Raw genomic sequence first — 16,461 nt, 5'->3', positions numbered from 1 at the left:
TGGTCCTTTAAAGGCAATCCTCAGACCATTAAGGTGCACATCAGCTAGATGCCAGTGGCTCACACCTGTAATCCCAACTAACTGGGAGGGAGAGATTTGGGGGATTATGGTTGAGGCTGCCAGTCAGGGTAAAAAAATCAGCTAGACATACATCTCAACAAAACAAGTCTACTATGAGGAGCTACAACTGTCATTACAGTTATGCAGGAGGGAGCAAGTCTGATGACCTTGGTCCCAGGCCAGCTACAAGCAAGAACTGAGACCCTATTTGAAAAATAATGCAAAGTAAAAAGGGCTGGATGTGTGGCTCAAGTAGCCCAAAAGCACATGCATAGCAAGTGAGGCTGAAATCAAACGCCAAAACTGCCCACAAATTAAATAAAGACAGACAAACAGACACATACATACATACATACATAGATTCAAGGAAGGCTGCAGACAAGTAATATTTATTGATGTCAATCAAGAAGGTCCCAATTTAAATTCATGCCAAGTCCTCACTTAATAATCTAAAAGTCTTCTCCATATACTTTAAATTAATCAGTAAGAGCTGAAAATCTGAAATCCTTCCTACTTTTCTGTCCTATTTTTACCTCATTAAATAGCAGCTCCATTCTTGTATTTGTTCAGCAAAAGAAAGGGAAAAAGGCTACCAGTAAACATAGGCTCTTTCCCTTCTCTCATTCTAATCCACTAGTGCTTCCTGAGTTACCTTCAAAAAATATCCTAAATACTAGCCAGGTAGAGGACATGCCTGAAATTCCAGAAATGTTCTATAAGAGGCTGAGGCAGATCATAATTTCAGTCTAAACTATAAAGTAAAACTTTGTCTCAAAAAAAAACAAAACCCAAATCCTGAAACTAACAATTCTCAGAGTCTTCCTCCACAACTTGCTGAATATACCACACTTGCTTCTTTATGCTTTCATCTTTCCTTTGTAGCAGTTAAGATCCGTCAAGAGATGACTTAATTGTATCACTTGGCTATTTAAATCTTCCAGTACTTGTAAACTCATTTCATCTATTTTTTTTAAATCATGGATTGTCTTGCTTCTCTTCCTCTAGCTCACTCTGCTCCAACCACACTGGCCTCCTTGATGTTACTCAGACTTGCTAAATATGCTTCATCAAGACTTACAAATTCTATCCCCTTGATTTGCAAGGATCCATTCCCTTAGTTATTTGTATTTCTTTGTTTTTATTCATGTATTGGCCTTCAAAAGTCACAGTAACATCATGACTGCCTATTATAAAAATACTATCTAACTCTAGCTTCCTATCTGCTCCCATCTTTGCAATGGCCTTCCTCCATCTCTAGCCTTTGTGTTTTACTTTTCCTTATCAATCTTTATGAATTATTAATCCCCAGTCTTCTCACTGTAATGTAAACTTCACAAGGACTTTCAGTTTGTAGCTTTGTTTTGCCACAGCATCGCTCCACATGTAGAACACTGTATATGGTAGAATATCAAACGATCAACAACTGACTTAATATTTCTATTGATAATCCAATTTAATGTTGTGCTAAAGACATTTTTTGTCTAATGGAAATATAAAGCTACACATAAAGTCCTCTAGGGAATATTTTGAGCCTCTCAGAGAACATAATTTAAATAATACTTACTCTCCTCTGCTTTTACCACCCACCAATTAGATGGATGCCTGGAAAGTCTCCGACTTCTTGTAACAGTAAAAGTCACTTCTTCAGGAGCAAATCTGTTCTTGGGACCATTGGAAAAATGTTTCTTTTTAGATTCTTCTTTCTTGGTGCTCCCTTTTTTCTTCTTGTTCCCTTAAATAAATCATAAAAACAAACCTAAATCTGAACCTGAGTTTTCAGACAATCATGAAAGACTTAAAAAAAATTAACCAAGCTCTCAATTTTAGGAACTTCTTAAATTTATTTTCTGGGAATTTACTTTGGAGTTTTGTTCTGTTCTGTTTTTTCAGTCCTGGGGATTGAGCTCAAGGCCTTTGTTAGCAATACCTCCAACACCTTGCTCTCCTGTTTATTTTTGAAGAAGAAGAAGATCACTACACCTAGGCCTGGGCTTCAATCCTCCTACGTGTGTGTTTTTGTACAGCTGGGGATGTAGATGATCAACACCTCATCCAGCCATTATGTGAGATTAAGTTTCACAAACTTCTTTATGCCTGGTAGTGCTTCAACTGCAATCCTCCAGCTTACTTTCTAAATAGCTAGGATTATAGCCTGTGCCACAGTGCCTGGTTTCCTTTCACTTTTTTTTTTAATTCTCATTTTCAATATAATCTCTCTAAATTTCTGTCAATTAAATGCAAACTTTACACACTACTAGGTAACATATATACTCAAACTCTATCTTCAGCAAGCAAGAAAATTACATTGTTTCTTTTTACTATTTACCAATAGCCAGTTAAAATAAGAGCATTGCTGCTTTTTGTTTTGAAATAATTTTCTGCAATCTATTATTTGGAAAGGATTAAATGTGATTATAAACCTTGAAAAGAGATTATTTTGAGTTATCCAGATTGGCCCAATCTATGAGTCCTTAAAACTGTATGTATACCCTTAAGAGTTTGGGAGAAATGGAATGACCGAAGAGACGAAAGAAATTCAAAATATGAGAAGCTTGGCATTTTTAGCTTTGATGACAGAAGACTATTAATCAAAGAACATGGGTGGCTCCAAAGTCTGGAAAAGGAAAACGATAGGATTCCTAGTAGAGCCACCATAGGACACAACTAGACCAATACCTTGGTGTTAGTGCTGTGAAACTTCTGACCTCTCATAAGGTCCATCTCAACCAATAAGCTGAGTTTGGTGGTGTGTACCTATTATCCCAGTCTAAGTCTTCCCTGGAATAAACCTGATATGCTATTTGAAAAACAACTAAATCAAAAGGAGCTAGGATCATCGCTCAGTGGTAGAGCACCTGCCTAGAAAGTAGAAATCCCAGCATGGCCAAAACAAAAACAAAAAAAAATGAAACAAAACAAGATGTACACCTGATTACAGTCCACAACTCACATTAGGCAAAAAGCTAAGGTAGAAAAGGGCTAAAATTGTGGCTTAAATGATAGAGCAACTATCTAGCAAGTAGAGGCCTTGAGTTCAAATCTGAGTATCAGGGAGGGAAGTAGGGAGGAAAAGAGGGAAAAAGGAAAGAAGGGAAGAAGAAAAAGGAAAGGAAGGGAAAGGAGGGGGAGAGGAAGAGGAGGGAAAAAGGGAGAACGCAAGGAAACAAACAATTGATATACATAGCAGTAAATCAGAACATTGTATTCATTAAAAAACTAGATAAAAGTGTTTACTTAGATTATTCTTCGAAGTTTATGTGTGGTATACAGCAAGTACTCAATAAATTTTTAAAACTTAATAACATTCAAGTATAAGCATTCTTAAGGCATAAAATCCTTCATATGTCCTTTTGTAAGGAATTATGGATAAATCTAAATTTGCCTTCAAATTTTGTCAATTCATACTCCATGTAAGAAAGCAGTAGGAAAAAAACTTCTTGCACCCTGGGTATTGTGCATACATTTATCAGAACTAGGAAAGGGAAGGGAAACATCTAAGTGAAGAAACAAAGGGTAAAAGGCAAACCAATGTAACAAACAGCAATACTTACAAGACAATACGCTGTAAACCAACTGTATAATTAGGGAGGAGTAGGAGTGGGAGAAAAATGAGCGAGGATGTAACAAGTTTGATAAGAAATGAGGGCTGGGAATATGGCCTAGTGGCAAGAGTGCTTGCCTCGTATACATGAAGCCCTGGGTTCGATTCCCCAGCACCACATATATAGAAAACGGCCAGAAGTGGTGCTGTGGCTCAAGTGGCAGAGTGCTAGCCTTGAGCAAAAAGAAGCCAGGGACAGTGCTCAGGCCCTGAGTCCAAGGCCCAGGACTGGCAAAAAAAAAAAAAAAAGAAATGTACTCACTGCTTTACATATGAAACTGTAACCCCTCTGTACCTCACTCTGACAATAAATTTCCTGCAACTATCACTCTCAGATTATTACCATTCATTAGATTTCTTAAAATGGCCAAAAACTAGAAACTAAGAAGGGCACAAATAAATAATAACTAGATTTTAAAACACATGGGACAAGGTAGACACAAAAGCTCCTCAAAATAGAAGAGCTGACATTCTCTCTACATTTTAAAATAAAATACACAAAGAAACAAAACCTATCTGCTCCTATTTCAGAAATACCTAAAGAAAGCTAAAATAAACAACTCAATGATAAATATGTTAAAGTGAATTTTAAAAAAAATATTGTCTATAACTATTAAATACTGTCCCTCCATATTAACAATATATTGCAGTCATCAAGAATCTTCAAATAGATATCAAAAAGACATTTGTACTTCCATGTTTATCGCGGCACAATTCACAAGAGCCAAAATTTGGAAACAACCCAGATGCCCCTCCACAGACGAATGGATCCAAAAAATATGGTACCTTATACACAATGGAATACTACATAGCGATTAGGAATAGTGAAATATTGTTATTCGCAGGGAAATGGTCAGAACTCAAACAAATAATGTTGAGTGAGACAAGCCTAGAACACAGAAAACAAAAGGGCATGATCTCCCTGATATATGACTGTTAACAAAGGGAGACGGAGAGACAGTAGAGACCAAGTCTGTGAATACTGTATATGTTCTTGATACATTGTATATTGCATGTATGTCTACCTGACCTAGACAAGGGATAGAAAAACAGGTCATAAGATATCACAAGAAATGTACACACTGCCCTACTATGTAACTGCACCCTTTTTGCATAACACCTTGTAAAAAAATTTATGTTCAATTAATTAAAAAAAAAAAAAGAATCTTCAAATAGGGCTGGGAATATGGCCTAGTGGCAAGAGCGCTTGCCTCCTACACATGAAGCTCTCGGTTTGATTCCCCAGCACCACATATATGGAAAACGACCAGAAGGGGCGCTGTGGCTCAGGTGGCAGAGTGCTAGCCTTGAGTGGGAAGAAGCCAGGGATGGTGCTCAGGCCCTGAGTCCAAGGCCCAGGAATGGCCAAAAAAAGAATCTTCAAATATATGATAACTGTGGTCATGAACATTTTCGGGCTGGCTAATAGATTTTCAATTTGAGTATTAAAAAAAATTCCTACTTATTTCAAAACTTCTTAATAAAGCTAAAAGAACATGTCCCCTGTAGAGACTGTATAAACAATGGAACAGTTTCTTTTAATCTTGTGTATTACATCTTTCCTTGTAGAATTATCAAGGATTAAATGATACTACGTACATATATGTAGTGCATAATTAAGAGGTATATTGACATAAGTAGAAGTCAACAAAATTTAACAAACTCAACATCCTCATTACTTGCAAAACCATTTGGTGTAAACCAACTGAACAATTCATGGGGGGAAAGGGAAAGGGGGAGGGGGAAGGGGGAATGAGGGTGGAGGTAACAAACAGTACAAGAAATGTACCCAAGGCCTAACATGTGAAACTGTAACCTCTCTGTACATCACTTTGACAATAAATAAAGAAAAAAAATAAAAAATAAATCAAGAAACAAAAAAATAAAAAAGCATCCTCATGCAACCATTGGAAAAATACCAATTTTTCTATTAAGGAATATGTAACACAAAAAATATAATTCCTCACTACAAATTCCAATTATTATATATCAATGTTATTATGAATAGCTATATTCTGAGTCAGTATAATAAACAGACTGTCCTAAGACTCATTCTCAAATATCCTGATGTGGATGAGAAAGTATATAACAGCCCAAGATGCAAAGATACTGAATTCTACTCACACTTTCATCTTGTACACTTATCTGTTAGTCTACAGACCTACTGAAATGATCTAGTTAACAATAGAAGTCCTGTCTTACTAGTTTATTCATCTCTTTCTTTCACTTCTCCACATATGTTGCTACCTTAGAAACTAAACAAAAACTAAATGAGTTGGAATTGAACTACCTATAAAATAAAAAGAAAACAACCTATAGGGTTTTGAGGCATTTTGTAAACACGGGTTTGGTTTCCATACTTTCCAAAGATAAATAGTGGAATGATATTCATTGAATATAAACACTTACCCACAGGTGATGTCTGTTTTTCAGAAATATGACCATTTCTTGTCTCTTCACAATCTTCCGCATTTCTTCCTGAGTTTCTCTTTAACTTGGCTTGTGCAATATGGGACACGTTTCTATTTTCATCTTCACACTGTCCCTTATCATACTGTTCTTCAACCACACTGGCTCTTAATGATCGTCTCTGTTTCTGTTGTACAGTCTTTTTACTACTAGGATGTTTTTCAGCATTATTAGAACACATTTTATATTTTGTAGATGTATGATTCTTTTCTAATTCATCTATCAAGGCAGAACTCATTCCCACTATTTTTTCTCCAGAGGGCTGAGATTTTTCTACCAAGGGAGCTTTATAGGAATGTTTGTCACTTGTCAAAGTTTTAGGCGATACACTCTTTTGTTTTCCTCTTGACTTGTTATCCTGAATGAGTGAAGAGTTCTCAAAAGGAGACACTGTGTGATGTTTTAGAGGTGCACCCTTTCTTGGGATTGTGATCCAAGATTGACTGGCCAAACTTCTATCTAAGTCATCAATTATAAATTCATCCTCTAACGTTTTATCATTTGGAGATGAATGAGATGGAGTAGTTACTGTATACCTAACAATGGGACTAAAACAAGACATTACTTTAGCAGATTAAAAAATAGTTTCACCTTCAGTAGTGAAGAAAATACCCTAAAAAGGAAATAAAATCTGTATTTTCAGTAAAAGAGCAATTTAATGTCTTCAAAATTTTCCCTTAATCTTATGAATCTTCTCCCTTTTATCTGATCACTGTCACTTGTAACATTAATAGGCTCACAGAACTTAAGAGTTCAGCAACAAATGTGATGTTCCCTCTCCAAAACTTAGAACCCATAAATGTATGAGTATAAAAATGAAATGAAGGCTACTAAAAATATTAAATTATCTCTTTGTCTGAATTTTAACTACAATCCTACAGTTTACAATGACACTAACGCTTAATTCTCAGATATTAAAAAAATGTATATATTAAGTATGTACAAAACAATTCACATATTTACTGATGTAAGAACAAAACTAGTTAGTGCATTGGGATTAACCAGTTTCATGAAGACAAAATTATGGTGAAGTAAGGAAAGGTAGGTAATATGACACAGTCATTTTTCATTTCCTTGGTTTTTTAAAAGCAGTCTTATTTAAACCATATATTGCAATGAGAGGTACAAATCAACAAGGCAAACATGTAAACTCCAAGTAGTATATACATACGAGCTCTACCTTTTCCATTTGGGTAAATAAGAATATTAGTTTAGTCAGAATATAAGCAAAGTTAGAATGGAAAATTTTTAATCTCTCTTTTCCTTATGTATTAAGAGAAAAGACTGTATTACAAAAGGATTTGGAGATGAACATGCCTTTTTCACTCCTTTAATCTCAAATTCTTGGTAAATCTTCTCATAAAAAGTAGTAAATATGCTATGAAATATACTGTGTTCTAACAGGTACAACTTTATAAAATTTTGCAATTTTATACAATTTTAGAAAATGGAAATCCAGAGCCAGGTGCTGGTGGCTCACAACTGTCATCCTAGCTACTTAGGTAGATGACATCTGAGGATCATGGTGCAAAGCCAGGCCAGGTAGAAAAGTACGTGAGACTCTTAGCTTCAATAAACTACTCAGAAAAAGCTGGAAGTGGCACTATGGCTCAAGTGGTGCAGTTCTAGCCTTACACACATAGTCTCAGGGAAAGCACCCAGGCCCTGAGTTCAAGCCCGGGACTTGCAAAAAAGAAAAAAAGAATTAAAATCTAATATATACAACACAAATGAATGAATGTTTTACAACAAAAATGAATGAGTGCTTGATGATACACTATTTTCAACATTTTTTAAAAAACAGCACAATAGTTAGAATCTAATTTCCTTTTATTCATATTATTTGTATTGATTCATAAGGAATTAGTATTAGTTTTAAGTGATGCCATCTTCAAGAAAGCCACAAGCATTCTCCAAGTCTGTTCTTCCTCCACTTTAACGAATTTGTTTCCATTTAGCCAGTTATTCAAACCAAAGATACCCTAGAGAAACAACCTTGATACTACCTAAGAAATATAAAAGAAAGCATGACCAAGTAGGAAGTAACCGGTTGCCAAGGAAAGTGAAAGCAGTAAACACAAGCTGACAAAGTAAAAGCTTGTTATATCAATAATTTGTTCACAATCCTCACTACCACTAATTCTAGTTAACACTGAAATGTGCAGCCAGGATTGATGTACACTGAACAATGGCACTAATACGGGAACAATGACATCTTATTTCCACATAATGCTTTTATTTCTTGGTATCACAAACTAGAAAGCATTCCTGAGCAGTGGAAACCAAATAAATTCTTTTTCTTTCACTCCTTATTTAGTGGGTGGCTTTGTGGGGGTGATTTACTGGCTAAAAGACTATCCCACATTATAGGTCAGGAAAAATCTATGGGTCAATTAAAAGATTTCTAAGTTAAGTCCTCTGATATCATTCATAGGTTGGAAAAAAAAAAAACCCACAAAAACAAATACCTGAAAGACATCTTCCTGGTAACTCACCCAGATTCACTTTTTCTCCTTACAGTTTCTAAAAACAATGTTGAAAAACTCTTCTTAGTCTGTGGCTGATTTTTACATTCCAAATTTTGTATTTCTCTCTGAGATGTTTCTGCTGAGTTGTTTTCTTCTTGTCCTTCTGAAATTTTATCTATTGCTTCTGGTACTTTATTCTCTACTTCTACATTTTTAATAATATCTTTACCTTCAATGGTTAACCTAAAAAGTTAAAAGCAAGACAAGCTAAACAACCCCATATTTTGCTGAGTTATGGTTATTCCTAACTCTTTAACAGTGACTACATACACCACTTATAAAATTTTGCACTGAGCTTTAAAAGGGTAAATTACAAACCAAAGAAGTGCAGATTAGAGCACTAGTTCTCAGAGCATTCAAAGCACAGTGGAGATTATATGCTGAATAGTCAAGTCTTAAAATATACTTAACTCCTTGAGTTTGGATTTATAGACATAAATTATCTTTATTTCTGAGGCCTCCAATACAAAAATATCCATCTGGCTTGAGGATGAAATAAGTTTCAAAACACAGAACCACATTTGCAACTCATTTGTATTTTGCGACCCTCAAATATATAACTCTCCAATCTATTGCAAATAAAAGCAAAACTAATTATCTCTATTAAGAAACTATGAAATGTCTACATCCATACCACCCTGCACGTGCCCAATCGCGTCTGATCTCCAAAGCTAAGAAATTATGGAAAACTTAACTCATAAAAGAAACACATCTCCCAGACTATAGAAAGCTTAACTAACTTCTCTGAAGTATACTTTAAAGCCTCATTTGCCCATTAAAAACTGAAAATATACCCAAAAGTGTATTTTTCTTGTATTAACATATTCCTTAGTCTTCTACAAACTGAATTAGAAGATTGAGTTAACAATATATGGTGAAATTTTCAAAGTAGGATTATAACTACTTAAATTACCTTTTTTTGGTTTTAAGAGACGACAGCCCTGTACTTGAAGACAGCCTATTTGCTGAATGTATAAAATTGTAAGGCTCTTTCTTTTGAGCAGCAGATGGACTAGCACTTTGCACTATAGATGTTTTCCCATCCAAAGGAATGGCAGATGACCCAACAGACATGTAAAATTCTTCATCGGATTTACTGTAATGACCACTTAGTTTGTTACTTGACTTCTTTTTTGTGTCAGGTGTATCTTTAGAACCAACATCAACTGCCAACATGTTCTGAACTTCATGCACCTGAACTAGAAAATTATACAGACATTATCAATTATAAAAATACCAAAATCAGTTTTATAAAATTCAGCAGTAATTCAATCAGAAGTAGCTTTCAGGCTAATATATTTAGAATCAAAGATCTATGATTAAAATACACACATTCTTTAAAAGTTCTAATTTATCAAACCAATAAACTGAAACATGCATGTGGACTATGCTATCTTAAGTTTTAGAAAGATAGAAATCCTTGACCACAAAAACTCCATAAACATATTGACAGTCTTGAGATGCAAATAAAGTTATATATTGCTAGAATGAAGAAAATAAGAGAAAACATGAGATTCATCTATGTTTAGACTAAGCATTGGTAAGCAGGACAGCTATATGAACACTGGTATAGATATACAGATATAGAGATAATATGTATGCACATATGTGCAAATACACATCACATATATGCATGTATGTACGAATCTATGTGTATATAAGAAAAATACATATTTATATACGTATATATGCTCTTAAGCCTCAGTCTTAAAGTGTGAAGTGTCAAAAAAATGGCTAGATAGCCATATTAATTTATACATTTAAAAAGCAAAGACTAAAAATATTAAATGAACCAAAAATGAGGTACGGGTTCTTCAATGAAATGCCACTTCCTTGCTTCTTCCTCTAAGTACAAATAATTTTCTTAGACATTACCTATCAATCAACAACAATAAGGTTCTGAAAGCTGGAAGGAAGAAAGGAGACTGGGCAGAAAGCTCAAGACTTAAGAGGAACAGGCAATGTGGTCTACTGAGTTCCCTCTTCAATTCTTTTATGACTGGGCTGCACACCTGAGAGGCCTGCGACATGCGATAGCAAATGTCAGAGCTTCATTATAGAGTTGAATACTGTATTTTCTTCCTTTCTTCTTGATTTTTTTGGCCAGACCTGAACTCAGGGCCTGAGTACTGTCCCTGGCTTCTTTTTGCTCAAGGCCAGCACTCTACCACTTGAGCCACAGCGCTACTTCTGGCCTTTTCTACATATGTGTTGCTGAGGAATCAAACCCAGGGCTTCATGTATGTGAAGGAAGCACTCTACCACTAGGCCATTTTCCCAGCCCCATGTATTTTCTGTATATACCATTTGTTGAGGGACATTTGAGTTGTCAGTACCTTCAGGGTATTATGAATGATGATCCTATTCAAGTATCCAATTCTTTTCTTTTTAATCAGTCTTTATTTACTTATTTATTTATTTTTGCCAGTCCTGGGCCTTGGACTCAGGGCCTGAGCACTGTCCCTGGCATCTCTTTGCTCAAGGCTAGCACTCTACCACTTGAACCACAGCGCCACTTCTGGCTGTTTTCTATATATGTGGTGCTGAGGAATCGAACCCAGGGCTTCATGTATATGAGTCAAGCACTCTTGCCACTAGGCCACATTCCCAGGCCCAAGTGTCCAACTCTTTTAATTCTTTTGGGTATATACTAAATACTAGAATTCTGGGTCCTATGTTTAACTTCTTTATGCACTGCTAAACTGATTTTTCACAGTGGCTGAACAATATCACATTCTCGCCAAAAACCGCATGAGAGTCTGATGTATCCACATCCTCAGCAATACTTGCTGTGTTTCCCTGTTTTTAGGTATCAGCTATCCTAGTGGGTAAAAAGTAAAATGCTATTTCTATTATGCAGGATGAATTTTGAGCATCTCTGTTCATTAGCCACTGATATATCTCCTTTGCAGAAATGTTTGGTCAAGTCCTTTGCCCATTTTTTAATAGAGCTGTTTCATACTTTAGTTGTAAAGTGAAAGTAGTTCTTTAAATATTCAAGCTATAAATCCCTTATCTGACATTTCCCTTATGTAGGGAAATAGATTAGCTACTTTTACATTAGCATGGCAAATCTGCCACATAACAATGTTGTGCTGACACAGAAACAAACTGATCAAAATTTATAAACATACTGAATTATGATATTCAATACAAGATTAAAGTAGTACATTTAAAGGAGATCATATTACTAGGTTAATGAATAGATATAATAAACCCTCTAAAAGAAAAACTTGCAAGATTTATGCATATTATATGCCAACTCTCAGACAGACTTAAGGGTAAAAAAGATACCAAGAAGAAAACCTAAGTTATTACACATCACTTTAGGGTAAAAGAAAATTTTTAACCAAAACAGGAAACTTAGTTCTACAAAAGCCACATATTTATGAATTAAAATAAAGTTGTTCATTACAACATGGTTAAAAACAAAAACTTAATAGTGTTGTCATGATTTGGAAACGTATGTCACACAAATTACATACTAATAAATACATACATTATTTACATATAAGCCTATTAATACATATATTTACATACATATTTTTTCATTTGTTAGTGCTAAGGAAAACGTAGCACAGGAGGATTATGTGGGCAATTAGATTTTTCTTTTGAGGTTTTTACTCTACACGCTTTAAATGAAGTATTTCTATTCTAATTTGAAAAGATAAAGTAGTAACACATATCACTGACTAAAGGAATGCAGAAAGTAAAAATAGAAAAAAGAATATTAACTCTGAACTTGAAAATCAAAGTATTTTTCTCCATTTCATTCTCTTTAGGCTGGTCTGGATCTTGCTACTTGAGCCACGAAAATCCGTTTTCACTTTTTAAATTACATCTAGAAGCTGGTGCCAGTGGCTCAGAGCTGTAATCCTAGCTGAGATCTGAGGACTGTAATTCGAAGCCAGTCTGGGAAGAAAAGTCTGTGAAACTTCTATCTCCAATAAACTACTCAAAAACAAACAACCAAAAAAAAAAAGGTGGAGGTAGTGCGGTGCAAGTAGTAGAGTGCTAGCCTTGAGTACAAAGAGGTTCAAGGACAGCACCCAGGCCCTGAGTTCAAGTCTGAGGACCAGCATAAAAAAATTACATCTAGACAATACACTTGAAAATACTACCAACCTGGTCTAGCAGCAGTTTCAGTTGATTCCACAATGCCTTGGAGAGAGGCTTCTTTCTTCCTTGAGGAATCTGGAACTGACTTTGGAAGTGGTGTCTGGCTCTGAGTATAAAGAAATGCATTAACTCTACTTTATTATTCACTTCTGACTAAATATATTTTTAGCTGGTAATATATACTATGTAGTAACAGAAGCATTATACCAAAACGGAGACAGTCATATATATACATGTTTTCACGGACACGTACACATGCACACACACACACACACACACACACACACATAAACTCACATATCAGAGCCAACAAGTAATAGGAATGAAACAAATCAAGGAAGGAATAGTAGTACAAATAATATTAGAAACACAAAGGCAAAATAGGTAGAAGTTGGTGCTGGTGGCTTACACCTACAATCCTACCTATCCAGTAGGCTGAGATCTGAAGATCTGGTTCAAAGCTAGCTCAAGCAGAGAAGTCCCCATGAGAACTGGCCTTGAGTACATGAGCTCGGGGACAGAGCGCAGGCCTTGAATTCAAGCCCCACAACCAACGGGGAAGAAAAAAAAGGAAGAAGGAATAGCTAAAAGCAAAAAAGTCAGAACTTAGGAGAGTACAGAAAAGGGTCTGCATTTAACAGTACAGGCTTTATATAACTACTTGACCAGTCTGCTTCAACAATGGAAGGGGAAACCTTCAGGTGAGAAAGCAAAGCTGAGGATCTAGGAAGATCAGAATGTGTAGGCTAAAGCACTGAACAACCACCATAGAGGTGTAGAACTCTCTCTCTCAAGCATTCAATATATACTGATCAGAACCTATGTAAGAGAAAACCATGAGAGGCCAGAGGACTCAAATTAAGCCTAAGGGAAAATAATTCTCTTAGTCACACAGAGTAATGCCTATGCTGCCAGAAAGATTAGAAAACTTCCACAAGTTAGGGGACACTACAATTAGGGTTCAGTTCAGAAGTGAAGAAAATTACATGCTGATAGTCTTTAGCTCCCATGTCTCAATGTAATTTGTTTGCATTTTAGTCTTCATTTAACTGTTACAACAGGAGTGTTTCTGGCCTACTATGAAATTTTCTCAAAAACCATGATACTAAATACCTATAATACACTTTAAGGAACAGAGAAAATATTATGAATAGACATGGATGCAGATATCTTAAATATTAGCAACTACAGCAGAAAAAGCTAATACTTAATGATCAGGTCAAGTTTATCCCAGGAAAGTTAAAAGTTGATTTTAACTTTCAGAAAACAATGCAATTTATCACATTATAGGGCTTTCAATTCTGAAATAAATGGCTCTGTCTTCATTTTTTGGAACCAGAAAGATGTTAGATATGTTATACATGTGCACACAAACAACACACACTCATACACATATGTGTGTGTCCTAAGGTGATTATATCAAGTTTTTAGTAAGTATCATTTCTGACTTTTCTAATAAACATTTCTATATTCAAATAATTTGGCTTTGTATGATTAGCTTTAAACATTCTACAGCTAGGGATATAGCTCAGTCATAGACTAGATGCTTAGAATGTATAAGGCCCTGGGTTTGAACCCAGTACTAAAAGAAAAGAAGTCACTGAAAATTTACTCTGTTATACAGTTAAATCAACATCCTTTTAAGGTATATTCAATGTTTCGCTATACAGCAATATAGTTCTTTTTCTTCAGAAAATAATCAAACTTATCAACCTGTCCAGATATAATAGCTGACAATCTCCCTAAAACTCAATTTAGAGTAATGAAATATGATTGCTGTAATGGGTAATTTTAATTCCTAACTCCCAATTTCAAACCTATATAACATCAAATCAAGATTTATATACTATTACTCCAAATTTTATACATTAATGAGAATATAGTATTCTTATTCAAGAATAAGATTTACAAACAACTAAACTATACACAGGTACTTCGCATATAGTTTCTCTCATTAAAATTCTAAACGTATAGTCACTTTCCTTTTGGCTTACCTTTTTGCCTGATGAACAAGTATAACTGCCTTTCACTTTGGCTGGTGAATAATGCATGGATTCTGCAGAATTTGTAAGAAAATCATTGACAAAATCTAAAAGAAAAGTATGAAATTTTAAAAAAATTAACTACTACGTACTATCCAATAGATCGACTTGAAAATGACTTTACATAACACATAAATAACCGTGTATAAAGAATCTGTTGCACGGGGAACTGGTAGCTATGCCTAGAATCCTAGCTACTCAGGAGACTGAGAATGAGGATCATAGGTCAAAGCCAGCCCAGGCACACAAATCTGAGACTCTTATGCCCAATTAACCAGCTAAAAAAGAAAGCCAGAAGGAGGTATGGCTCAAGTGGTAGAGTGCCAGCCTGAGTGAAAAAGCTAAAGAATAGCACCCAGGCCCTGAGTACAAGCCCTACGAGCACACACGCAACCTATTTTAAAATATATAATATAAAAATATATACAATATGTATTAAATAGTACATCAACATATGAAAACCTGTAAACAATGAACCTAAAAGAAAAATAAACAAGATTCTTTTTTTTTTTTTTTTTTTGGCCAGTCCTGGGGCTTGGACTCAGGGCCTGAGCACTGTCCCTGGCTTCCTTTTGCTCAAGGCTAGCACTCTGCCACATGAGCCACAGCGCCATTTCTGGCCATTTTCTGTATATGTGGGTGCTGGGGAATCGAACCCAGGGCCTCATGTATATGAGGCAGGCACTCTTGCCACTAGGCCATATCCCCATCCCAAGATTCTTGAAAAAATATCTACCAGTTCTTATTTCAGAGTAATTTTTCCTCTGGCCTTGTTCTGTGCTACTATAACAAAATGCCTGAGACAGGGAGAGACGCAGGTTCCGTGGAAATACTTGCTTAGTGATTGTAAATCCCTGGGTTTGATACTCAGTTGTTTAGGGGGGGAAATGTGCCTGAGACTTGCCAGGCACCAGTGTAATCCTAGCTACTCGGGAGACTGGGATATGATTTGGCTAGCCTCGAGCAAAACATGCTCAAACATGCTCAGCACCTAGGCCTTGCCACAGGATCAGAAAAAAAAATCAAGATTTGGTGACTTAAAAAGAATATGGATTTTTTTTCTTCATACTGTGGTCTGAACTCAGGACCCTGTACTTACTTACTAGCAGGTACTCTACCATTTAAGCTTTTCCCTCGGCCCAACATGAGAGATTTGGCTTCTAGCAAGTGCCTCCTTCCTAAGTCTTGCCAACTCAGAATGCTAAGACTGTAAGCAGCTGAGAGCCAGAGAAATCACCCCCTCAAGACCTTTTCTAAGTGGCACTGGACCCCTCAAAGTCTGACCTCTTAACCCTGGTGCATTGGAAATAAAATTTCCAATGTGTGCTTTTGAGAGGAAATTTCAAACAACAGTATCCTCCGTGTCTCCTTTATTTCTTTTGCTGGCCTCCTCTCTTATTCAACTCTTTCATGGTGATCAGCACTTAGAACAGTTTTTGCCATAATTAACTATTACCTTAGAAAGGGATGGATATAAATCCAAAGATTACCTCAAATTCTAATGATCCCAAAAATTCTATGCTGAATTCAGCTTCTAGACAAGATACTAAGTCTAAACAAAATCCATATACGTTTCAGGGATACCTTTTACACATAGTCTGAAGGTAACTTAATGCAATGTTTAATACTTTGTGCATGAAAC

General features: G+C 35.7%; 1 protein-coding gene across 2 annotated transcripts in view; it reads right to left on the bottom strand.

Moving 5' to 3' along the window:
- Positions 1-16,461, bottom strand: part of Cenpc (centromere protein C) — a 51,795-nt gene that overhangs the window by 29,888 nt on the left and 5,446 nt on the right. For both annotated transcript variants that reach the window (XM_048364471.1, XM_048364472.1), the window contains exons 4-9: positions 14,772-14,866; positions 12,784-12,883; positions 9,572-9,857; positions 8,626-8,841; positions 6,071-6,678; positions 1,625-1,792 (exon numbers count right to left, since the gene is read on the bottom strand). In XM_048364471.1, coding sequence (XP_048220428.1) covers positions 1,625-1,792; positions 6,071-6,678; positions 8,626-8,841; positions 9,572-9,857; positions 12,784-12,883; positions 14,772-14,866 — 1,473 coding nt within the window. The remainder of the gene's footprint in view (positions 1-1,624; positions 1,793-6,070; positions 6,679-8,625; positions 8,842-9,571; positions 9,858-12,783; positions 12,884-14,771; positions 14,867-16,461) is intronic.

Source organism: Perognathus longimembris, chromosome 16, assembly GCF_023159225.1.
Source record: "Perognathus longimembris pacificus isolate PPM17 chromosome 16, ASM2315922v1, whole genome shotgun sequence".
Taxonomy (NCBI): domain Eukaryota; kingdom Metazoa; phylum Chordata; class Mammalia; order Rodentia; family Heteromyidae; genus Perognathus; species Perognathus longimembris.
Note: the sequence above shows the minus strand (reverse complement) of the source record. Positions and strands in the feature narration are given on the sequence as shown.